At 34.9% G+C, this 25,832-nt stretch overlaps 4 protein-coding genes across 6 annotated transcripts in view; all 4 read left to right on the top strand.

Moving 5' to 3' along the window:
* Window positions 1–25,832, top strand: part of RpS11 (ribosomal protein S11) — a 91,065-nt gene that overhangs the window by 55,900 nt on the left and 9,333 nt on the right. The gene's annotated exons all lie outside the window — the stretch shown is intronic.
* Window positions 577–3,529, top strand: LOC121125918 (lymphoid-specific helicase). Its single transcript, XM_040721178.2, has 2 exons — window positions 577–1,130; window positions 1,205–3,529. The coding sequence occupies exons 1-2, from the start codon at window positions 684–686 to the stop codon at window positions 3,209–3,211; spliced, it is 2,454 nt and encodes an 817-aa protein (XP_040577112.1). The 5' UTR covers window positions 577–683; the 3' UTR covers window positions 3,212–3,529.
* On the top strand, window positions 4,077–20,780 carry LOC121125919 (uncharacterized). 2 transcript variants are annotated; one of them, XM_040721180.2, is made up of 12 exons: window positions 4,077–4,253; window positions 15,351–15,676; window positions 16,568–16,752; window positions 18,082–18,289; window positions 18,611–18,867; window positions 18,927–19,451; window positions 19,507–19,585; window positions 19,648–19,736; window positions 19,804–19,879; window positions 19,947–20,117; window positions 20,207–20,418; window positions 20,486–20,780. In XM_040721180.2, the coding sequence occupies exons 1-12, from the start codon at window positions 4,137–4,139 to the stop codon at window positions 20,698–20,700; spliced, it is 2,460 nt and encodes an 819-aa protein (XP_040577114.1). In that variant the 5' UTR covers window positions 4,077–4,136; the 3' UTR covers window positions 20,701–20,780. The 2 variants fall into 2 exon arrangements, with proteins under 2 accessions (XP_040577114.1, XP_040577113.1); XM_040721179.2 differs by having other exon boundaries at window positions 4,079–4,253; window positions 20,483–20,780.
* LOC121125809 (uncharacterized) lies at window positions 23,594–25,746 on the top strand. 2 transcript variants are annotated; one of them, XM_040721046.2, is made up of 5 exons: window positions 23,601–23,851; window positions 24,461–24,837; window positions 24,910–25,176; window positions 25,237–25,418; window positions 25,479–25,746. In XM_040721046.2, exons 1-5 carry the CDS (start codon window positions 23,654–23,656, stop codon window positions 25,637–25,639), a joined length of 1,185 nt encoding a protein of 394 aa, XP_040576980.1. In that variant the 5' UTR covers window positions 23,601–23,653; the 3' UTR covers window positions 25,640–25,746. The 2 variants fall into 2 exon arrangements, with proteins under 2 accessions (XP_040576979.1, XP_040576980.1); XM_040721045.2 differs by having other exon boundaries at window positions 23,594–23,851; window positions 24,910–25,418.

Below are 25,832 nucleotides of genomic sequence, written 5' to 3'. Positions count from 1 at the left end.
AAATGGCTTTAAGAATAAAAAAAACCACTAACATCTACAATAATAGACAATAGAAAGATGGATTTGTGATAGACAGAAGGTTTAAGTCCTTTTATTGGTTGGTCGCATTTTGACATCCAATAGATGATCACAAATTGTGACACCATGTGAACATGCTCTACACCCAATTTTTCTAATTCGAAGTGGTAGGCCGAGTTCCGTGATAAGTTGGATTTATTAACGGAGCATTCGAAACCAAGCGCTCGCTCAAAAATATTTGCTTTAATAAATGATCGCTTAATAATCAATGGATTCATTGTAATGTAATTAAAAATAAGCATACATATTTTTTGTAGAGTTCAGTTAACTTATTATGTTGTAATATCCCCCAGGTTTTTTGTTGCTATTAAAACATATGGTGAAATACATACACTCAACGGAGAGATAGATAGTAGAGACACTTTAATATGATTTTTATAAAATCTTTGTAGTTATGTAATTGAAGAATATATATTTTCTTATGTAAAGTGTGCGTACTAGTCGGTTAGCGATCGTTTACTTAGCCCTCTTGTCCGCGCCTTCAAACAACAAATTATATTTGTATTTATTTCCCGGGGAGTGACGTCACTCCCTTCTTCATTCTATAGTATTTTACTAGTTTTTAAGAGTCAACAAGGGATATTCAATATAATCAAATAAAAGTCATGGGTCTTCGGTCCAGGTCTAAAAGGCTCCGTTTGGATGTAAAGGAGAATCTAAAGGTTGATGCAAGCTCTTCAGTACCAAGTGAGGATGATTCTCCACCCCAAAAGACAAGAGTCCATATAAGGCCGCTTAAACCACGACGGATCGTTGAAAGAGACAATGGAGAAGAGAGCGAGGATGAGACTCTCCCTAAGTTAGACGTTGATGATGAGTGGATTCAAATTGAGGAGGAGGCAAAGACTCAGAATGAGAAGAGGTTTAAGAAGGAAACGGAGGGGATGATTTCTGAACAGAATATCTCGGAAGAGGAGAGATTTGATAAGCTGATGGATCTTTTGGGCAAATCGAAGTTCTATGCAGATCATCTCAAAAACAAACTTAGGGAAGATAATTCTAAGAAGCTCAAAGAAGAAATGCTTAAAAATAGGAAGAGCACTGTTCTTCAGGTTCGTGTGATTCTTAATACAAACGATAATTAATCTGTGTGACCACATATTTGATATTTAAAAAAATATTTCAGAGTCTGAACAACTCCAAAAAACGAAAGTTTGTCGACGAAGACACTGCGCCGAAGAAACATAGATTATTTGAGGGCAAAGAAATCCCAGACGATCAACCTCTTTTGGTGAAAGGTGGAATTATGAGAGACTATCAAATCAAAGGATTTCAATGGATGTGTTCTCTTTGGGAAAATGGTATTAATGGAATTCTTGCTGATGAAATGGGTCTTGGAAAAACTATTCAAACCATTTCATTATTCGCTCATCTCATAGAAATGGGTGTTGAAGGTCCATTCCTCGTTGTAGCTCCTTTATCAACACTCGGAAACTGGGTAAATGAGTTTAAGAGATTTACTCCAGACATCCCTGTAGTACTGTTTCACGGAAATTTGGAGAAACGCAAGGAACTATTTAGGAGATTGAAGGATGTTGCTCATGTAACAGGAATCCGTGGGGGAATCAAATCCGTATTTGTTACGTCTTATGAAATTATCTTGAATAGTCGGAAATTGTTCAAGAATATGAATTGGAAATATATTGTCGTAGACGAGGGTCATCGACTCAAAAATTTTAAGTGTAGACTAATTAAGGAGCTAAAAATGTATCATACTGCTAATAAGCTTCTTTTGACGGGGACTCCTCTTCAAAATAACATGGCTGAACTTTGGTCTCTACTCAACTTCCTCATGCCTGAAATATTCAATGATCTCAATATGTTTCAGTCCTGGTTTAGTGTAGAGAAAATCCAAGCGAATGAGAATGACTCAATTAGTATGAGTGAACGAGAAACTAAAGTGCTTACAACATTACATCAAATTCTATCGCCCTTTTTGCTTCGTCGGATTAAATCGGATATTGAATTAAAAATACCTCCGAAGAAAGAAGTCTTGGTGTATTGCCCAATGACGGCATACCAAACGAATTTGTATAAAGCCACGATTAATAAAACCCTTAAAACTCTTCTCGAAGATTCTGAAACTTCAGACTCTAGTTCAAAGGAGGATTTAATTCGGAGCAATAGGAGGCCGAAAAAAATGTACTACTCCGAACTAAATGATGCATCTATTGACGATACCATTAATAGACGTAATGAAGCTATGGTATGGAAAAATGGGATCGACGTGAGTACTGGTTGCCAACGCAATGCTCCACGTAATGCAGTCTTGAATTTTAGTAACAAGAATATTACAATGGATTTACGGAAGATCACGAATCATCCATATTTAATTGAATATCCTCTGAGTGAGGATGGAAATTTTTACCGATCCGATAAAGATATGATAGATGCATGTGGAAAGCTCAAGGTCTTGGATCAGCTTTTAAACGAGCTCATTGTAAAAAGAAATCATAAAGTTCTTATTTTCTCTCAAATGACAAAAATGTTGGATATACTTGAAGATTATCTTCAACTCCAAGGATTTTCTCATGTTCGATTAGATGGGTCTATGAAGTTGGAGGAGCGACAGGAAAATATCCATAACTTTAGTTCCTCCTCGGATTTAAATATATTTTTGTTATCTACGAGAGCTGGAGGTCTCGGAATCAATTTAACAGCAGCGGATACAGTTATAATATACGACTCTGATTGGAACCCTCAGCAGGATCTTCAAGCACAGGATCGATGTCACCGTATCGGACAAACCAGGCCTGTCATGATTTATCGACTAGTTACTGCAAATACCATCGATGAGCGTATTGTTCAAATTGCCTCTTCCAAACGAAGACTAGAAAAGATGGTCATTCACGAAAAAGAATTCAAGTCAGTTGAGTATGATACCAATTTATTCAATCTGACTAGAAAGGACCTCGTTGGACTCCTCCGACATTGTGATCATTCGGGGATTGTGGATCGAAAAGACGGAGCTATATTTACACCTGAGGAATTGGGTGTCCTTATGAATCGTTCTAATATGTATTCCACCTCTACTACTAGTAGTCTGAAAAATGGTCATGCATTTAAATTAGTCGATTCTTCTACGTCTGAGACCTTGCTTTCCTCTATATGCTCAAAAGAGAACTCTCAATAGTATTATTTCCACTTCAATAAGGAACAAAAATTTTATAACTATGACGTTTAAGAACAATTATACCTTTTGGTATCAATATTTTCTAATATTATGTATTTTTAATAGTATTTCAAAAATTTGAATTTAGTGTTTACTGACGTATTTATGCACTTTTAATGACATTGCTAACTTTTATAGATATCAAGCGTACCTATGTAGTACATAGGGCCTTTTCAAATAGTATATGCGTGAATAATTAGGGTTTAGTTATCGCACTTTTATGAATATGTATTTATGCATAAATGAAAGGTATGGATAATAAATTTGCTTTATTGTTTATATGAGAGCTTCATACTCTCCCTGCTAATTTTATTTATTTAAAAAAAATAAAAATGAGAAAACACATTATATCAGCAATAATGAATTTCAATGAAAGGATTCCAAAAGGGGACTTAGAATCATTCATCATCCACTGATTGCTTACAACAAAGCAATCATCAGAATAAGGAGAAAAAAATTTGCCACCACTGCAATAATTTCCTCTGTGTTATATACATGCATTTCATACTTTGTGGATATCGTTTTTCTCAAATTCAGTCACCTCATAATTCATAATGGAGCCAAAGGGATGCTACAAACTCGAACACTCTCAATTCCTCTTGGATAATACTCCCTAAACACCCATTTCTCGACGATTAAATCATAAGTTCTCTTGATCATCTTACTACTAGCACCTCTCCACATCTGATTATTTTTCATTCATGTGAGCCTTCAAGCTCTGTTATTGTATCACTATTAATCAAACTCTTGAATAACTTAAGGTTGAATTGTGTAAAGGAGGGGGGGGGGAGTCGGCAGCAATTGTGCATTTTCAAACGAAAAACAAAACAACAAACAGTGACTTAGTTCATACTACGCATCGTAGTACTTTAACGGGAGTCGATTGATGATCATGTTGAAAATATTTTCTTTAATTTTATTATTGTGTTATATGCAGGAGACGAGTACTTATAACCGCCTTCTCCCTAGTTACACCTTTGCATGCCATTCTGAAAATTTAAAGGTAAGGTGACATTTCTTGGGAACCTAGGATTCATTCATAAGTCGTCACTCAGTGAATCCAGAATTAATGATGGGCTGAGTGAGTCCTAAATAAGGACCGACACAACACATATAACAAAAAAAAAAGGACATTTAAGTGTCTTAAACAATCATTTGTGGGATTAAAACCTAGATGTGGGTAAGAATCGAATCAATACAGATTTATATATATATATATAGACATAAAATCCTTTTGGATAGGGACATTTTGGATATTTTCTTTATTATTTTTATGATCATTTTTTGAAAAGTTAAAATTTCCATTTTTTTCTTAAATGACCTTTTTTTATAATATTTGTTGAATTTCATAATTTTCACCTAATTTAATACTCCCTCTATCTTTTGACGCCCTATAAGAAATTTGACGTTTAGGGGTATGCAGGGTCGGCCTATGCCAAATGGATTGTGCAAGGCCCAAATTTGTATCGAGTTAGAGATAATAAAAATAATTAATAACGGAATCTACAGCTGATTTGAGTTATTTGAGAAAATTTATGTGACTTTTCTTTTTGAAAATTTGATTTAACAAAGTATATTTTCACTTTTTTATAAAAATTTTATCCGAAAAAATATTTTTCATCCCTCTTTTTAATTCAATTTTTAATATTTATATAAGTAAATTTATTGTGGGTCATAAATTATGTCCATATTTCTTTTAATAACGTTTCTCTTGTTAAAATAAAATTCCTTTTTATAAATATTGGATGTACAGGGCTCATTGCAGTGGCTCTTTGCCATTCGTACGGCATGTCCCTTCTAGTATAATTTGATACACAATCTATATCAATAAAGCGAAGTTTATCTGTATGAATGTCTCTATGTATGAAAAAAGTCACTTGGTGTGCTGTATATAGTGCTCAATTGAGCGCTGCTTAAAATTTTATGGGGAGTGCTCTCATTTTTTTTAATTTGGCGAGTGAGGGCAGGAGCGAACTCATCATTTCTAAAGAAAGATAAAATTCTTTGAATTTTTGGTCATTTACATAAGTTTGTACACCTTTTTCTGTTTCGACCTCTTATGAGATAACATAAAAAAAAAAGAGAGTTAAAGAATAGTTTTAAAGATTGCAAGAATAGACGGTTGAAGTTATATCTCAAGATAAGCTATAATCCTTTTTTCCATGCTATATCGGTGTTTTTAGAGTCCCTAATCTCCCTACTCTCCTGTGTAGAGATACCCTTGGAGGATCAATCTCTATTTTTGTAAATGAATATTTCCAACTGAAATAGGATTTTTTAAAATTAAATCAATCATTTGGATGATTATAAGCTACTGCAAATAATGCATGGTTATCACAAATCATACGGAACACTTGAACTTGTAATATTTTGAATTTAATTGCAATCAGAAAGAATGAAGAAATGAGCACCGCTCATTTTTTAGTTCACATCATATTAAAAAAAGAAAGAAAAAAAGGAACTACTTTCCATAAAATAATATATATGAATGTGACTTTCGATGAGGTTTAGCAACAAGGTAAAGTACTCTTTGACTCATCAAATCATATTATTTTTTTCCTCAGATAATTATTATTATCCTTTATTCGTGAGGAGAGAACGGCTAAGATTGAGTGAGTAGCTACGTGTGAGGTTGCTCATAAAAAATGGAGGTTAACACCATGGATTTGTGTGGGTATTATCTTCACTATTATTAAAGCAAAATTTCTATGTTCGTTGAGGCCAAATATCTCCAAACAATGCCGGGGATTACACCCAGTTCTCAATTAATCTAAACCCCTTAATCTTGTCACCTCTTCCCTGGTATAATGAAGTATCAATTGGTTAAAATTTTATTCTCAACTCCCCTAGCTATTAATTGGTATTTGTTATTTTTTTCCTTCTGAATCTAAGAGAATAAGACAAGTCTAGGGACACACAGAAACGAGATCTAGGATTCTACCGCCCGATATATGTGGCCCGTCAACATAAAAGCCAAAATAAGTCTCTTAAATCAAATAAAGTTTCAAAACTATAGCTAAAATGATTGTGCATTTTATCTTATCCCACAAAATGGAATACTGAGCCCATAATGGACTTAAATATGTCTATAAAATACATATAGATTCTATGTATGTTGTGTACAAGTTGCAATGTCTGTACATTGTACAAGTTGTAACTTGTATAAGCAAATTGTACAAGTTAAAATTTATTCGTCTTAAAATGCATTATCTCATTATAAACTTGATCATTCTAATTATCAACACTTAATTGATATATCATTTCATTTTAATCAATTAAAACTAAGAAAAATATAAATAAATTTTAATAATAAAAAATAAGTATTTTTGCATTTATTTGTGACGACTCTTGATGTAGAATTAATTACTAGAATTAAACAATCATATAAGGATATGAATAATATGAGATATTTCCCTTAAGTGATCTATTTTCTACCCTGATTAAAAGCTTGTTTTATAACTGATTTTTAATTTTGATCCTTATACATGTTATTGGATCAGACGACTTTTCTTCCAAAAAGAAATAGAAAAAAGCCCAAAATCATCTGGTAGTTAGCCAGATAAGTCAATCATACCAACTGAGATTTGTCTATGAAGTACTCTCAAATTATTACTGTCATATTATTTATTCACAATTTTTTAAATTAATTTCATATTATTAAAATCTATATAGTATTTTATTCCATACTTTATTACAACACTGCTTAGTAATATTTTTTTGAGAGAGTAATTATTACATTATTTCTATGAAGAAATAGCCAAAATTTCTTCAAACAAATAATAGAATGGTCAATGTATATATATATATTATAAACGACGAGAGATCAACAAAAAATTGTTTTTCCTGTTCTTTGGCAAAGGGAACATAATTTTCGAATAAGTTATTACGTTGTTTATTTATCGAATTAACAGAATATTAATTTAGTTTCATTGAAATTGATTATTCCAAATGTTATATATGCTTTTTGGAGTGGTCCTTATTTATTCTTATTCTAATTTTTTTGAAATGTTTGAGGTCTAAAAATTTTCATATTTATCAATGTTTTATAGTTGTTTTTTTTTGTTGAAAAAGCCTTAATACCTAGAAATAGTTAATGAGGGTGTTTCGAAAAGTTTCCGACCTCAACGTGAAGATAACTACACTCGTAAATAAAAGCTAGTCACATCAATCTAGTATCTATTAACAGTTAATATACAAAATTTCAGGCATTTTTGACGGGCAGTTGTTATTTAATTGTCGTTTGAGGGAGTTAAGTGTGTGTTTTTATGAAAATAGACAAAATTGTCTATCAAGCTGTTATTATTTTTGAAAATGTAGCTTTTAAATATATTTAAACAATAGCAAACAAATAAAGGCTTGTTGTGTTAAAAATTGGAACTCCGAGTACTATTTGGAAGGGTTATAGAGATGAGAACATCACTGGGAAAAGTGTGTAAGACAATGTTGAAAATATGTCTTGTATTAGATACTTGTCAGATCACCCTCGATTAATAAATTAATTAACATATTGAATTAAAAACTTAAGCATATAACTTGGAGCATTACTTTTATAAATTAAAAGATTAAAATGAGTCAAAATGACCTCACCATCTTTTTAGTGTTGAACTATCCATGTTGAGCAGGGGGGGCATATAACTGATTTACAACTGTCCCTAGGTATCTAGCCTTTATAAACTATGTCAAAAAAGAATCAGGAATTGTTAAATAAATCACAAATTTTACTTTTAATTATTAAAATTTATTTTGTTGCCTTCAAAGTAATCTTCATTAGATGCAATACACATATGGCAATATTTTTTTTACAGTCCTCGAAACATTATTTATGGGTACTTTTTGGCATGGCCTTTAGTTCTTTCCACGAATTTTGTTTTATGGGCACTCAAAACGGGTTCCTCGGAGTGGAAATTTAAGTTTGGGGAACAAAAAAAGTCAAACGGAACTAAATCAGGTGAATATGGTTGTTGATCGATGTTATTTATTATGTGTTTGGCTTTGAATTCGCTTACTATCATTGTCTGTTCGATGGCGTGTTATCATCGTGTGAAATCCATGAGTTGTTCTTCTATAATTCTGGCTGTTTTTGACGCTTTAGTACGCCCAAATAGTACTCTTATTGACTGTTGTCCCTTTGGAACGAATTCATGATGCGTCAGACCGCAGATATCAAAGAAAACAATGAGCATTACCTTGATGATCTCACGGCCCTCCTTGAATGCTTTCTACCACTCATATGCACATATTTTTTGATAAAAATTATTCACGAAAAGCTTTTTCTAACATTTTCAACGCGTCAGCATATGAAATTTCGTTCGCAACACAAAATTTAAGGCAAATTCTTTGTTCAATAATTTTGTTCATTCTAAAAATCGTGGAGTACTAGTAAGGTAAACTGACTTATTCAGCTGCTGTAAGCAAACTGGTTAACTGATCACGTTCAAACTTGGCATCATAATGAAAGATAGTGGTGCCGAACTGGGGGAAAAAATGTTTTTAAACCCCTTCAGCGTGGGCAATTTGAATTAACAATTCGCGGTACTTTTTTGACAGAATGTATAAAGGCTGTTAGGTCGGAATCTTTTAGGACCACTCTTGTATAAGTCAATATAGATAATTAATAATAAATAGACTTGGATTCGATTTAAAATTATTGAGTTCGATATTTCGAGGATTGAAGTTAATTCGAGTTTGCTCTCAAGAAACAACATAAATAAGAGAAGTTACTTTGCTTATTCATGGGATATACATACATATAAAAGATGAAGTAAAAAGTTCTGAGAGTTTTTTCGCTTTGTTTTGACAATAAACTTAACATAGTTAGAACCAAAGTTAATATGTATAAATACAAGGTTATACCATAACGCGTGTACGACTGATGTCTGACTTCCACCACGCTTTTAATATTGACGTCATAGTAGATGAGTGGTTGTGTGTTTTGTCAAAATCTGTTTTTCTTCTCCAGCAGTCGGTACTATATATCAAATTGAAAATTTGAGCAATAGTGAGGTCATACACTATGAGTGGTTGTATGTTTTCTCAAAATCTGCCTGTCTTGTCGAGCAGTTGGTATAATACATCAGATGGAAAATACTAGCAAGCCCGGATACATGATGGTCTCACCTTGTATTTCTATTAACCTTGAGTTAGGATGATCCAAATTACATGATTCCAAATGGTTTCCTAGCATTAGTGCAATTGGTGCTCACATGCCGGTCCAACTCGACCATTTCCATTATTTTGTCGATATATTACCAGAACAGAAACGTTGGAACCCCTGCTTTTTGATACTGTATTGGGTTCATAAATAGCACAAATGTTTTTGGCCGCCTCATGGTCGTAGTGATACTGAAGGATGTATCGAATTTTCTCTTTTTTAACTTCCATTTTGAAATGCTGTAACACACAACTGGCTTCAACCAACACAAAACTATAAATGAACTTTTTTTTAAGTGTACACTTCACCTTTAAGGATACTTGAAGTTTTTTTTGATGCAATGTATTAATCGAGAGATATAGCTTACTAAAGATATTTACACCATTCCCTAGAAAATAAGTCACCTCAAGATAGTCTTCGAAATCACAGATTAGATATTTTGGATTAAGTAAAATATATGTTGGACATTAATACATTTATTAATCTAGTGTTTTAAAAATTTTCTAACTAATCTGCCGATGAGAGATACATAATTTTTTATCCGATATTGGCACTTTCAATTGGCAATGACTATTAATTTGTTAATTAGTTGTAGCTGCGGACACTTCTATTACATAGAATCAGCTGCTTTAAATCATCATACAAGAGTCAAAGTATGCAAATTATTGATAACAGTTGGAACGAATATACACAACATCTTAGTTTATTCAACATACCATATACTTCTGGCACGTCTTGTCTCCAGAGTATGACACTAGTGTTGAAGTAAAGAGGCAACATGATTTGAAACGATAATTATGTCTGAAAACGGTATGAAATGTGAAAAATCCAAGTTCTTCTTTACATCATCATTAAAGAGATTAGAAGAGAAAAAACGTTTGATGCGTGTGCTCTTTCTTCTTTTTTGTTCATTATTCAATAGGTCTCGGAGTTGTTAACATCTCCATCTAAAAGAAGAATTCTTGCCTATCCTTTGTGTAAATTGTTTTTTAAATGTATAATAAAATAAATAAATATCTTCTTAAATATATCATGATATTTTCCTTCCGCTAATGCTATTTTAAATGTAGAAGATTCTCATCTCTATAGCAGTAACAGGCAGCTGATATTAATATAGGTCTCAATTCAGTAATACCATAAGTCTTGCTCACGCCTTCTCCTCACGCGCTTACGCAAACCTCATCTCCACTGATGCGTGATGATCAACATAATATCGGGTGGTCCATTAAAATCTGAACATTTTGAATTTTAAACTTTAACCAGATATAATTTATTTTTCAACAACAGAATTTCGAAAAATATATATTATAAAAGTAGCTGATGATGGCTTCTGCGCCGCGGCGGAAGTATGCCGATGTAGTCTTTGTCATGGTGTTCCAGTGCTTTGAGGGCCTCGGTGTTTGGATGACGGTCACTGCAGCCCGTCCCCTCGACATGCACCCCGAGGGCTGTAAGGGGGAGCAAAAATGTACAAAAAGAGCTCAAAAATGTTAATCTTTGTCTTTCACGCACTTATGATTACTTTCAACTTACATGTTTAACAATTCTGTTTAGGTAGCACTTACAAAAAGAGTAAGAGCTTCAAACTTCATTTTTTTTCAACCTCTTGATGGAGGAAGACGATAATTCTATATAGCAGAGGTCGGCAACTCCCGGTCCGTGGGTCATATCGAACCTTTAGTGAATTTTGACCTGCCCATCATCTTATCATGGACAATCATCACACTCGTACACAAATCTCATTTTTAATCATTACTCTATGTTGTTTATCATTATTATTTAATTCCTGAGTAGTGAACTTCTTCTTCTAAATAGATTCAATTACAGGGTGCCCACGATAAATTGGAACTACTTTAAACTTCATCCAGATCCATACTGTGGATATTGGGGGTTAAATCATTCTAATATAAAAGGTTGCGTGAAAAATACACTATAACTTCCACCACAATTGTTTTGACAACAAACAATAGTCATCATGAAACAAGCAAGGAGAGACGCCATCCTGGAATTGGCTCGCACGGGACACACACCCTCTGCTATCTACAAGCTTCTTAACTACCCCAAGACCACGGTGTACCGGGTCTTCAATGCCTGGGAGATCGAGGGAAGGTCTGCCTCAAGGACCACAACATGAGAAGTGACCGAATCTGCACTCCCGCTTCCTTGAAGGCCTCCAGAAGTCCATAAAGGCTTCGCCGGGGACTTCATTGTCCAGGTTAGCCAAGAACCGTGGAGTGAGCAAGCAGCTGGTCTCCAAGGCTGTGAATGAGGACCTCGGGTATAGATCATACCGAATGGCCAAACAACACATCCTCACGGCATCCATGAAGGCCACCAGGCTCACCAACGGTAAGCGTCTCCTCAATTACCTGAAGAACCATGGAGGAAGAATCATCTTCTTCTCCGACGAGAAGAACTGGACTTCCCTTGTCAAGGCTGATTGTGGCAGATCTCCTCCAAAATATTCATCAAATGTTCAGGATTGCCATATTGATTTTTGTTTTGTTTTGACAAGGCCTTTATTCATAAGACTATCCTCTGACTAGGATATATGAGATTTTTATATTTTTTCATGATAGTACTCTCGCTAAGAACATATATTCATAGTTTCAGTTATATTATATGTTTAGTGTCTTTGTGAGAGGTATAACAGTTAGAATTATTTTGCGTGCTTGGCGATTTTTTGATAATAAAAAAAACATGGATCAAAGAATTTGCATCAAATTTTCTATAGAAAATGAAATTAAGTGCTCCAAAACACTTGAAATGTTGAGTGTGGCATACGGTGAAACTGTTTTGAGTAAAATAATAATAATTTGCAAGTGGTACAAATTCTTCCAAGATGGCCGAGAAGATGCCAATGATGAGCCTCGCTCCGGACACCCATGTAATTCTACAACAGATGAAATCGTTGAAGCAGTGAAGTTAATATTGGTTGTTTCGTGCTATAATTTTTTTTCGAACTTTTGGCATAAGATGAGTCTCTGCGGAGTTTGTTCCCAAACTGCTACATTTTGACCTAAATAATCGTCGTATTTTTTGGCCAAAAACCACACCAGAGTCATACCTTAACCACCATATCCACATGATTTTGCCACTTGTGACTTTTTCTTGTTTCCAAAACTGAAGAGACCTATGAAAGGATGGAGATTTGCAATGATTGAGGAGATATAGACTACATCGCTGGAAGAGCTCAAGGCTATGTCGAAAAGTGCTTATGAGAAGTGCTTTGAGGATTGGAAAAAGGCGTTAGGACAAGTGTATTGTATCCGAGGGAGATTACTTTGAAGGGGACACCATAAATATTGATGAATAAAGTAATATTTTTTCCTACAAAATTCACAGTCACCTTACTTTTTGAACAGAACTTATACCTATATATATTGTATACCTAGATAATATCTAAAAAAAATAGTACAAATGAAATAAATTCAATGATAAAGTGTGCCTACACACACTAAGTTATTCGTGTTTAAAAGCTTTCCAACAAATTAGTACTATATATGTACGTTCATAGATATCCAGGCTCCAAATTGGCTTAATATATTTATGTATGTACATAAATATATTTGTTTGTACTCGGTTGTTGAAAAAAGTGTAATTTAATTTGGTTTAATGGATATTGGTTATTAATGTGATTCGTTTAATTACATGGATATATATTTCATGAACCATGATAGCTGTAATTAGTGTAGAGATGGGATTGCTGGAAGCACAAGGAGAAGGCGGGAGAGAGAATTATGCTATTTCTGTATTAAAAACCTGGCTATCGTCCGCCATATAATACGTTGCTGACTTTTCTTTCAAAAAAAAAAAAAAAAAAATTAAATGACGTTTAGGACGGGGATCGAGGGGGGAAGGCAAGCCTACCTTCCCTATGAAACCACTCAAGTGGCCATCAAACTACCGTTGCGTCTCTTTGGATCCGTGGGAGGGGTCACCATCCTGTTGGAAGGTCTATGGCTCATTCTGGAAGTTTTGTTGTCTCCAGGGAACAAGAACTTCCTCGATATAAGTGCTGATGTTACTCCTTGGTGTTGATCTTCATCTCAGTCGGCATAAACACCAAATGGGACTTCCATGCCTCAGTCACGGCCCCCAAAACCGTCACATAATGTTGCTTCTGCACTCTGTTGACTCCATGTCATTCAGCTCATAACTTTTTTGGCCAGAATCCGATCATTTTGGGGCTTAAAAGCCTGTTCCTCTATGAAAATTTTGTCATCATTGAACAAAATGTTGGGAGCCGTGCCACTCCTCAGCTTCTGAAGAATGAAATTGCTTCTCTCATGTCTTTTAGCCTTTTAGACCTTGCCTGACAGGTGCCTCTTCAATTTGTAGGGTACATTCCAAGGTCATCTCAGATAAAGTATCTCATTGCTATTATAGCCATATTGAAATCCTCGGCCATCTTCCTGAGGTTCCTTCTGGGATTTCTTGCAATTCTTCCCTTGACTCCATTGACGACTCCAGGTGTACATTTTTGACCTTGGTCTGCCTGATCTGGGTCTGTTCTTGATAGATTGAGTCTCCTCGTACCTCTCAATCGTTCTCTTGATGAGCATGGAGTTGCACTCCAGGCTCTTTAGGTTCCTTAAGATGGCTGGTCAGATTTGCCCTTCCGGTACTCATTGATTATAGCCTGTCTCGTGGCTTTCATTGGAGTTACAAAAACTGTTATTTCATTCAAAACTGTTTGTTTTGATCTAGTTCTAACCCAAATAGAGTTTAGACATAATATATTGCACCCTTACATATAATTATATTTATAAAGTTAATTCAACAGGACATTGAGTGAACCCTGAATGCATTATATTTATTTTATAATGCATTTGAAAAACAATTTACACCAAAGATGGGCATTAATGCTTACTTCGGAGAGCAAAGTTACCACGATGAAGACTAATTGAATAATTAACAAGCTGTTTTATTTCTCTTTACAAATATTTTTTCTTAATAAATATGTGATTTTCCCTTTTATTTAACAGGCTATATACAAAATAGTCTCTTACACAAAAATATACAGGGTTGTCAGCTTTTGATGGTTCAATTCGATTCTCCTAATCAGTCTTCTGAAACTTGATTGGTTGAATTGGAATGAACTCTTCTTGAACTGTGTACAGTAATTATTGCACAACAATTTCATAGTTAGGAAGAATTGACTGACTACTAGTGTTGGGTTTCGGTCCTAAACCGGACTGAGGCCTTATCGATTTTTGTGAACGAAGTAATTAAGTAATTTAAAGAACTTCGAACTAGATAGGTTCTAAAGATAAATTCAGTCCGGATCCGTCTCATTTAAAATTGGGTCTAGATTATTATAAAGGAGTTTGAAATTGTTTTCCTGACTATAAATCCATTAATCAATGGTTGATTACTGATAAGTCCCCCGTTTTTCTTCTTCTCCTAGCTATGCGTATGATTAATATGCTCGATATTAAACTTTGAACCGATAATATAAAAGCATAAAAAGTCGGCGAATAGTTCATGTGGCAAAATATCCTCGGGGCAAAATTACGAGCAGAAAATACGTAGGGGGGAAAGTTATAGAACGTGAAAATGTTTGAAACAAAATTACGTAGAACCATAAATAAAACCCCAAAATTTTATAGACATACTTTGGTAAATCATAGGCTTTCTACCCCAAATTGAAGGGATGGGTAAATGTACCGGATAATTTTAACCATAGTTTAAGACCATTATTTGATTTATGAAACTTAATTTGGCCTATCTCCAATAAAATCCAACTATTTCTTGTTTTTTTTATTTATTGTAACGATGAATTTTGAATACTTTAAGTAATTGGCCGAAGGATTCATCAAAATAATTTGTTAATATAAATGAACGATTCTAATTCGTGGAAGAATACAAAAATATTAGCTTGTACTTGTGTTGTATGTAGCGTTAGTTATTTTTATATGTAATCATAAGCCCTTTTTATCTTTCAAGCGGAGCTATCGCTATACTTGTAACCCCAAGGGGGATATCATATGCCTCCAGGGCTGGTCCCATGCCGAATTCCTCTGTAAAATCCCAATTTGCTCTAAAGGATGCGGTGGCAATGGAAGGTGTGTGACTCCAAACACCTGCAAGTGTGATTCTGGGTGGAGGGGTGATACCTGCAATGAGTGTATTCCCTCATCTCAGTGTCAAAATGGATTTTGCGTTCATTCTCCGAAGGAATGTATCTGCAGTTTGGGCTGGGCTGGAGTAAACTGTGATCTACAGGATCATGGATGTGTCCATGGAACCTTTTCATCAAAACATCACTGCACGTAGGTCCATCTGCCACAGATTAATATTCTAATTAAGGGTGTACCGATGTAAGATTCGTCTCAATTCTCCAGATTCCACCAATACCTGTGTTTTTGATTTCTTTTCAATCAATAAAAGTCTATAAATTGTAGACACAAATTTCAGTGTAGTCATATTAGCTCTCATTATGTCCGACGACAAGTGGATCCCAAATATTGTCAAATTCTTATTCTTCAATTTTATGAATAAATCAATAATCCTCCACTTTTTTTTTTCCTCATACACTCTACAAATACTTTTACCGTTCTTTTTTACCCATTTATTTGTAGGTAGCAAATTTGTAGTGAGCCTATAATTTACCCACCATGTGTAATAGAAAATTCTAGGGCTTTGAATACTTTTTAAAATCACCTTGGCACATTTTTTGACCCCCCACCTCTTCCTAAATTCCCAAGAATCCTCCTTTTTTGAAGTATCACCGATACTTATCCTCACTTATTTATAAACATTATTAAGCAAAAAAAAATATATATAATTAAATTATTATTTCATATGGTAAACTAATGACAAGGTCTGAGGATCATAGTATAGACTAACCGAAGTAGCGCAATAATCGTAGACTTGCATATCTAAATTATGGTTCATCCATTATAAATGAAAGTATATTTAGTGATACAGATAATATACCTATACGAGCCAACCAGGAACACACATTGATTCATGCGTACGGACAGGAACTAACTTTTTAAATATTTTTAATTTCAAATTATTTACAACTAACTATTATGATTGATATCCTTTCTCACCAAGTCTTAGCTAATACAAAGCTACATTTTGGTTTCGGTACATCCTTAATTTTAATCAATTAATTTTAAATTTTTTAATATAAAATGAATGTTCCTTGAGAATAGATGCGATCCGGGATGGTTAGGAAGAAATTGCAGTTCTTGTATACCGCACCCAAGTTGTGTTTGGGGATCATGTAAATCCACTCCGGGCGAATGTTTTTGTGATCCAGGATGGGATGGAAGGAATTGTGACATCCCCATTTGCGAGAAAGGGTGTCATCCAGATCACGGATTTTGTTTTAAGCCATGTATGTACATAATATGTATCTACCTGGAAAGGAATACACTCATATATAGTGTTATGTATGTCCTTATTTAGGACAGTCCCGTCCAGTCTAGTCCTAAAACTGATAAATTTCGGTCCGTGATGATGTCACCAAGCTTTTTAAAAAAAAAAAATTTTATCAGTTCTAGTATTCACAGTCCGGAAGGACAAGTTCCAAGAACTGATATGACTTTTCTTAACACTGCACTTGACCGAACAAATAAGGACTCACACAACACCAATCATATATGTATAGATATGATCATCTTATCTGTTCAGAGGTCCTTGCTTATTGGGAACAGGAAAAATCCGCATTCTATGAAATTTGTGTTGTGACTTTTTTAGCACTAACTCCTGTAAAATGAAGAAATTAACTCCACTTTTTACTACTTTTTTAGTATGGTTAGAACAATAAAAACAGTTTATATACCATAAATTATTTAAAATAATGTATGACAGACTTGTAAAATTTAATCGTAGTCGGATATTTACTTAATTTTTAGTCTGATTATTTCAAAGCTGTACAATTTTAATACTTTGGACCCACGCCAATTCAATTTAACTACCTTTTTAATTGTATGTTTGACTAAACAAAGTCAAAAAGCTAAGTAGCAAATCAAATACTCACCGTATGAAAATTATGCACTCAGGTTATTTGAATATGTTTGCATAAAATGAACAAACTCATCAAAAACTAATAAAAAATCCTTGTTGACTCCCATTTATTGCTTTTGGATAATTTTTTATCATAATATTAATAAAACCCAATATCTAGGAATATACCTAGTGATGAAAATCGTGTGTATAATGGGCATATTAAAAAAAAACACACCAAAAATCAAGATAGTAACCCTGACAAATTTGAAGAATGTTTTGATGGAGAGAAGCTATAGTCTGCTACGCCAAGCGAGGAAATAAACAAGGGTATTGGTAATAATTATTCCGATGTTGGTTCTCAATTCTACTCTACTAAAAATTACAATAACAACTCCACAACAAATCCTCTGGGTGACGCTCCGTCTTTTATGAGCACACACGAATGTTCAATCTGGTTTTAAATGTAATTGAATGTTGCAAAGAAGGAAGTTCAAGAGTTACAAAGAAAATGACAACAGCTAAGATTACCAATTCCATAAAACAAATAAAAAAACCCAAACATGTCAGCTAAAAAATACACACGATTTACATCACTGATATACGGAAAGTCACAATAATTCCAATCCGCGGTGTTTGAAACCACATTATGCGGGGACCTCCTGTATCTACTTTGAAAGGAATATACGGATAAAAATATATAATCTCCTATCTTTAGCTCAATGTATATGTCGCTCTGGTTGGCATGGAAAACGTTGTGATCTTTGCACTCCAATGCCTGGATGCACACGAGGATGTCATAAAAATACACCTTGGACTTGTGAAGAAGAGGATATATTGGATATATTCATTCATAAGTGGTCACAATGGAGCTCTTGGTCCAAATGTAGTTCTAGCTGTGGACACGGTGTCATGCAACGCTCGAGGTATATTATAATATTAATAAACAAAGAATTTTTAAAAAAAACAATATTGTTTGCTTAAAGTAACAGAGTTAATTAGTTTTTATCATACTATGTTCCAAAAACTTAAAACCTGATATCAATGGGTAATTAATTGAATAAGCATTTCATGTGTTGTAGGTATTCAATACAATTACTATCATTAATGTCATTACTTTTAAATTAGGTCTGTAGTCATGAAGTAGGGCTATTAAGGTCAATTCTTGTTACTAACTTAATTACTCCCTTGAGATTTCCAAGGGACCAAAACTAATTAAAGAATTTAAAATAATAAATATTTCCCAGAATATGTCGCGATACAGTCTCAGAAGAGTCTTGTTCGGGAAATTCTGTGGAAACAAAGGATTGCCATCTGGCATACTGTAAAATAAACGGACATTGGAGTCTTTGGACATCCTGGTCCATTTGTAGTGCTTCCTGTGGAGAAGGACTCGTTAAAAGGATTAGACTTTGCGATAATCCTCATCCAAGGTATGGAGGATCATCTTGTGCTGGCAGGAATGAAGAGCTCATGTCCTGCTTCTATCGTGAATGTCCCAAAGGTTTGTGATGCTAATTATAATAACTATATGTACATAGTGATGAGTATATATATCTCTAGACGGGGAATGGTCTCTATGGGAGGATTGGAGTCATTGTAGTAGGCCCTGTGGAATTGGCTTCAAAAACCGTCAAAGATACTGCGATTCTCCAACACCGGACCATAGTGGAAAATATTGCTTTGGCCTAAATTACGAATCAAACACCTGTAATCTCTTTGATTGTAACAGTACCGTAAAATGGCTGGATTGGAGTGAGTGGTCCTCTTGTAGTTTAAGTTGTGGGAATGGTGTACGAACTCGGATACGTCGATGCTCATCTGTAAATGTTACAACCTGCTTGACTCAAGAAAAGATTGAACACGAATCCTGTTTCAATTTTTGTAGCTTATCATCTTCCCCCAGTGGGCAGATTCAAGGCCATTGGTCAACTTGGGAGCATTGGAGTCAATGTTCTACATCATGTGGCATAGGGATTTCAATAAGAGAGCGTTTGTGTAACAATCCCATCCCTTCCGAAATGGGTAAAACTTGTTCTGGACTTGGATATGAATCTAGAATTTGTTTTGGAGCTCTCTGCAGTGACAGTAAATTCATTTCAAAAAAGCTGTTTCCGTTATTTACTTTTATGATTTATAATAGATGTGGAACATTGGGGACTCTGGGCTTTGTGGTCAAAGTGTAGTTTGACATGTGGTAGAGGAAAACGGACTCGTACTCGGTATGTTGATCTTTTTAAATGGTTAAAAATACATAATGGATTTCTTGTTCCTGTGTAAATAGGGAGTGCTTACATCCTGATGGTGGCATTATACCTTGCAAAGGAATTCCAAAGGAAAAGGGTTATTGTTTTGAAAAATTTTGCCCCATCCGTTTGTGACAAATATACCAATATATATCTCTACCCAGATGTTTGATTATTTTTATTTTCAAATTTAGATGGAGAATGGGGATTTTGGAAGGAATGGTCGGACTGTAGTGCCTCATGTGGAGAAGGGACAAAGACACGGATCAGGTAGGAAAAGTGATACGATATCTTTATATATATTATATGAATAATATTTAACTGAAATGAATGATAGGAAATGCGATAATCCGAAGCCAGATGGGAATGGGAGGCCCTGTCCTGGATTATCCATGCAAAAAGGGGACTGTCTTAATGGCTATTGCAGTAATGGTAGTCATTGGACAACATGGGGACGGTGGACATCCTGCAATGCAACTTGTGGTCACTCGGAAAAGTATAGATTGAGGTGCTTAGTTATTCATGATTTCATTTTCTTTGTGATTTAGTAAATTTTAAAATAATAATTGTGGATATTTTTTTCATTATTATGCGTAGACTCTGTGTTGGAAGTCATTGCAAGGGCCCATCGAAGGAGATCCTCATTTGTAACACTCTACCTTGTTCTTGGACGGAATGGGAGTCTTGGAGTATGTGCTCAACTAGTTGTGGCAACAGTAAGCAATATCGTCATAGACGATGTAAAAAAGACAACTGTACTGGACCCAATATCCAGGATCAGATCTGCAACATGAAACCTTGCAAACAAGGTTCATCTTCTCTGAAATCCCAGTCAGTGTAAATTTTTAAATTATATTATTTTCTCTCTTTCAGTAGAAGTGGCTTGGTCCTCATGGACGGATTGGACGGGCTGTTCCGCTCGATGTACGGGGGATGTAGGGACTCGACTCCGACAGAGGAAATGTCTTTCCCATCGTAAGAAAGTTAGCTTCAAATACTGTTCTGGGAAGTCATGGGAAAGAACAGTTTGCTATGGGAAAAATAAAAGGCAAAATAAAGATCCTGGAGTCACTTGCTATGAGAAGAAATAATTATCTTATATAATTATGTCATATCCCATATATTCATAAAAATTAAATATATTTCTTATGATAATCTCAATATGAAAAAAGAGGAACTTTTTATTAAGGATGTGGGACTCGGATCATGTAGGTAGAATATGCTAATCCCCTTGTGATTTCTAGGATTGTAAATCATAAGGAATTTCGGTATGTAGAACCCCCCCCCCTGAAAATGAGCATGTGGTAACCCTGACAATTTAAAGATGGTTTGAGATGAGAGTAGCTTACCTATCATGAGGTTTTATTAGATCAGAAGTGAGTATCTGTGAGAATAAGAAAAGAAACACACACCCCACTCCGTATTTAGTAATTTAGTATTTAGTCAGGAATTACTCGTTTTTCGATCCTCAATTCTGCATTGCGTGTGGTAAAGACTTTCACTTAAAACTCACCCTTTAGGGGCATCCGAAGGATTTTATATATTTTTTGCGGCGGGTTGGTTTTTGAAATTTAAAAAAAAAAATATATTTTTTGGAAATTAAATTCAAAAATTAATAGTCATTCACTGGAAATTAGTTTTTTGGAAAAACATTTCAAATATTATATTTTTAGCCCTGCTGCATAATTTTCTCTTTCAAAAAAAAAATTTAACACCTCTTCATCCCTTTTTTTTTTCATCCTGACCAAAAAATATCAAAGTAAAAAGTATACATTCCTTAATTTGGGGAAGGGGATCTGCAGCCCCTTTAGTCCACCACTTGCAGGCGCCCCTGCCATCAAATCCTTACCATTTATGTCTGTTTTTTATGGAGCACACCCCCTCGTGACTACTCTTTGTACTTAAATCTTCTCTCTTCAAGAATGAAAGAAAAAAGAAACTGAAAATCAACGTGTGGTTACTCTGACAATTTGAAGAATGTTTTGAAGGAAGGAAATAATCCTGCTCATGAAGTGTCATTAAATCAGCTACAATCATCCGGGATAAAAGAGGAAGGAGAAAATGATTTAAAGAAGGATATTTGCTATAATTACCCCGATGTCGATCCCCAATTCTACTCTGAGTCCAACAAGGACTTACAATTTTAAATCTGCTACAAATCCTCAGGTTTTCACTCCGTCTTTTATTAGCATACACGAATGTTCAATCAGGCTTTGAATATACAGGGAGCAGGGATGAAAGTGTCGCCTACTTTAAACCTTGATAACTTGAAGATAGTTCAGTTAGCATCATGCCGTCATCATATGAGGAGATAAAGAGCTATAAGTGGAACGAGGAGCTTTCGAGGTCCGCCGTAGTCATGGCATTGGTTAATAACGGAGGTGAAATCTCCAATTCAACGATTGTTTCACCTTAGGAGTGAATTTACGGACTGTTCAGCGTATCCGTAAGAAGCTAGAGGACACCTGGGATGTTGATGCCACCATAAAGAGGGCAACCAAGGAGGAGAGCGCCAACAGGAAGGTAAGGGACACCGACTTTGTCGACAATGTGAAGAAGATGGTTGAGGATGCCCTACCAGGTACATGAAGGCCATAGCGAGGGATTTGGGCTGCCATGAGAAAACAATAAGGGACTGTGTATCTGAGGATTTAAGGACAAAATGCTGATGAAGTCAGCAAAATTCCTCAACAAGCTCAAGCACCCAAAGCAGCTCGGGATGCTGTGGGTTTTCTCTGATGAAAAGAATTTTGTGTCAAGATCAGAAGGTCAACAAGCAAAACAACAGGTGGATAGCCACCTGCACCAGCCATGTGAGGAAGGTAATGAAGACCAAGTTCCCTGCAATGGTCATGGTGTTCGGGGTAGTCAGCAGTGAAGGTCATGTTATGCTTCCCCACATGTTTGAAACGGGATTAAAGGTCAATACAGAGGTCTACCTGGATGTTATGGAGAAGGTGGTTCTGCCCTGGATCCAAGGGGTGGCCGGAGACAGGCCCTGGGTGTAGCAACAGGACTCAGCACCCTGCCATGTTTCCAAAATCTCCATGCAGTGGTTAACCGAGAACTGTTATGACGTCGTAACCAATGATTTGTGGCCTCCTATCTCTCCCAACCTTAATCCTTTGGACTATTTGTCTGGGGCTATGTCGAGAGACATACCAACAGACATCACCATAGCACCAAGGCCAGCTTGATGAACTCCATCAAGGAGGTATTCGGCAACATGGACAATGAGATGGTCAGTAGAGCCTGCATCCGATTCAGAGGCCTTATTGAGGCTGTTATTGATGCCAACGGTGATTTATCGAATGAATGGCTACTCTATACCTATATGCTCGTCATAGTTTTGATTTTCAATAAAAAAGTTAAAAAATGTATATTTTGTGTTGCTTTTTGTAGAAAAATATTTTGGCGACAATTTGATCCCCATTCCCTGTAATTGTAGCTATTTAGGAAATGAAGTTCACTACTCAAAAATTCAACAATAATGACAACTGCTAAGGAAAGAAAATTCCTTCTTTTTATTACCAATTACAAATTAACGAGTCAGCTAAAAAACATTCCGGATTTACAAAATTGATGATGTGTACTTTGTTATCAGCTGTCGATGTTTCTGTATACCTTACTCCTAATTATTGATTGGTTGAATTAGTTAGCTTTTCTTAGACAATGAACACTTATGATTAATGATTGAATAATAATTCCATGGTTAGGAGGAATTGGCACGGAAATGACTGACTACCAATTGATGTTGGCCCTTTTTCTATTTTTTTTTTATATTAAAGGTTGAGGGATGATACAATTATTACAGCTTTAAAAAAAAAAAAAAAAAAAAATACTGCTCATTTTGGCCAGAACAACATAAATCGCACGCTAAAAATGCTTAGTATTTACAACCTTATTAAAACCTACACGCGAGGCCATCAATTATTAATGGAGCTAAATGTGTTTTATTTTTTTATGTATTATTATTCCCTTTGAACAAATGCTTTTGTTAATGAGTATTCAAGTTAATCTATCAGAGTCATTATCAGAGACAACATGGTACCCTTAAAACCCTCCCTTAATCCTCGAGAAATCCCCTCTAAAATCAAAAAACTCCAGTTTCTCAAACTCTCCATTACAGCCATTATTGGCCTTGTTTTGTTTATCATACTCTTTAACCAAATCATTCGCATCCTCATCAAATACTCGGAAGGCCCTACTTATATTTCCACACTAGTAGCTCGTCAAAGGGATGTAAGTAATTAATGAAAATTTGAAAACGTCGACGACAATTACAACACCTACGAGAAAAACATTATTCTCTTCGTCATTAAATTAGACATACATCATTTCATATTTAGCCTCCATTAAATCATTTAACACAAATCATTATTGAATGCAGTGTGGATTTACAACTTTTCAAAGTTTATTTTTGACTTATGACGAATCCTTTTTATTACATGGAATATTAGCAATATGTAATTATATAGTGAGAGTTAAGCCCTGGAAAAGTAGGAATAATATCATTCAAAACGAAATATTTGTATTGTTTTTACTATAAAAATTCATATAAAGGGGGGGGGGAAGGGGCAATGGCTATTTGCCCCAATAGTTCAGGCGGCACTGTTATGTACCTATGTATAAATTGCCTACAAGTTGCTATTTGATAACGCAGACTGTGCAAGTTGCCATTTCTTCGCATTATGATGCTTTATTCAATATAAGACCAACAACTAACACCCTTAGTTACGTTGATGTGCGCGACATAATATAGTTTCCATTCATAACATTTGAGAAGAACTCCATGACGAGATAGATTATAATTAATTATCAATCATCCTATTTAATAAATCTGATTTCCAGGCAGAGTTTCCAGCCATCACTATGTGTCCTAATGAAGAGATGTACAATTTGACACGTTTAAGGGAACATGGGATTAACAGCACTGATAACTATAATGGCGGCGCAGTCCGTGATGCAACTCGAACTTGGTTGAGCAATCAAAGTAATACATCCCCTCGAGCACTTTTTGATTACATCACATTCAGTGCAAAAGATTTGATTCGGACTGTAAAGGTTCGAACATTTGAGGCACATCCGGAACGAGGATTCTTGGTATATCTTAATGTATCAAGTTCAACAATAAAAAAAAATCCTCACCTTAAGTTTGGTAAATGTTGGACCATATATCCAGATAAATGGATCCGGGACCTTGGGATTTACTACATGATGTTTCAATTGTAAAGATTTTAATAGTCTCTACCAATTTCATGAATGTTCATAACTATTTATTTTCTTTAAAATTCCTTCAGACAACTTCCAGTTGAAATATATTTGCATCAAATGGGGCAATTTTTAGATTTGTCGGGCCGAATGGGCTACAAGGTCGTTATTGGGGAAAGACATGAGAGCCAGATCAGTTATAGGGACATGAGGATGCTTGAAAAGCCGGATAAAGGGGAAGGATCCTTTGTTTGTAGAACCATTAACTACGATCATTGTATGTATCAAAGAATCACGGATTTAATGGTGGATCAACTAGGCTGTGTTTCTCCTTGGGTCAAAAATACTTCATTTGAGTACCTATTATTTCGTTGCTCTCATATAATTCGACCCATTGTTTTTCTTTCATTATGTAGGATATGTAAGGAGTCCACGAAGATGAACGCGTCGTTTTGGATCACATATCAACGAATTACTAATCAAGAAAGTGATTGTCCGAATCCCTGTAATTTCCTTCTGATAAGCGTTGGAGATAAAAACGTTTTACTCCGTAATGGATCTAAATATGCTTATATTTTCTATTACTTTGCTCCAAGAGGTAATTAAGAAGACTCTTATTTCTGATCAATATAACATATTCCTTCCTTTTAAAACATAGTAACAATAAGTAAAGAAAACTATTTGTACAGCGGATTATCTGTGTTCGCCGAGATCGGAGGGTATATGGGCCTTCTCATGGGGATTTCTTTGTTTAATTCTGCAGAGTGGATTGGAAATATTATTCAAAATAAAATTAATAAATATAAAACGAAAAATTAGTATGAGTCAACATTTATTTTATATATACGTACATTAATTATATATTCATATGAAGTAATTATGTGCATGCATGTTAGTGTTCTAATTAAAATGAACTTTAATTTCAACACATGCCGTTAGATGTCTCTGCCTTATTTCATGTCATGTTTTTAATACTCACTCAATTGAATAAACCCCCTTTCTTTTCTTTTTA

The sequence above is a fragment of the Lepeophtheirus salmonis genome, chromosome 11 (genome assembly GCF_016086655.4).
Source record: "Lepeophtheirus salmonis chromosome 11, UVic_Lsal_1.4, whole genome shotgun sequence".
NCBI lineage: Eukaryota > Metazoa > Arthropoda > Copepoda > Siphonostomatoida > Caligidae > Lepeophtheirus > Lepeophtheirus salmonis.
The sequence above is the reverse complement of the archived record's forward strand: the minus strand, read 5'-3'. Positions and strand labels throughout refer to the sequence as shown.

Bases quoted from the DNA above. Each gene is read 5' to 3' on its own strand.
- LOC121125809 (XM_040721045.2), top strand. From the start codon at position 23,654: ATGGTACCCTTAAAACCCTCCCTTAATCCTCGAGAAATCCCCTCTAAA. The intron at 24,838-24,909 runs GTAAAGATTTTA...AAATTCCTTCAG, and splicing joins TACTACATGATGTTTCAATT to ACAACTTCCAGTTGAAATAT. The intron at 25,419-25,478 runs GTAATTAAGAAG...TTTAAAACATAG, and splicing joins CTATTACTTTGCTCCAAGAG to TAACAATAAGTAAAGAAAAC.
- LOC121125918 (XM_040721178.2), top strand. From the start codon at position 684: ATGGGTCTTCGGTCCAGGTCTAAAAGGCTCCGTTTGGATGTAAAGGAG. The intron at 1,131-1,204 runs GTTCGTGTGATT...AAAATATTTCAG, and splicing joins GGAAGAGCACTGTTCTTCAG to AGTCTGAACAACTCCAAAAA.
- LOC121125919 (XM_040721179.2), top strand. From the start codon at position 4,137: ATGATCATGTTGAAAATATTTTCTTTAATTTTATTATTGTGTTATATG. The intron at 18,290-18,610 runs GTATATTATAAT...AATATTTCCCAG, and splicing joins GGTGTCATGCAACGCTCGAG to AATATGTCGCGATACAGTCT. The intron at 19,880-19,946 runs GTAGGAAAAGTG...AATGAATGATAG, and splicing joins GGGACAAAGACACGGATCAG to GAAATGCGATAATCCGAAGC.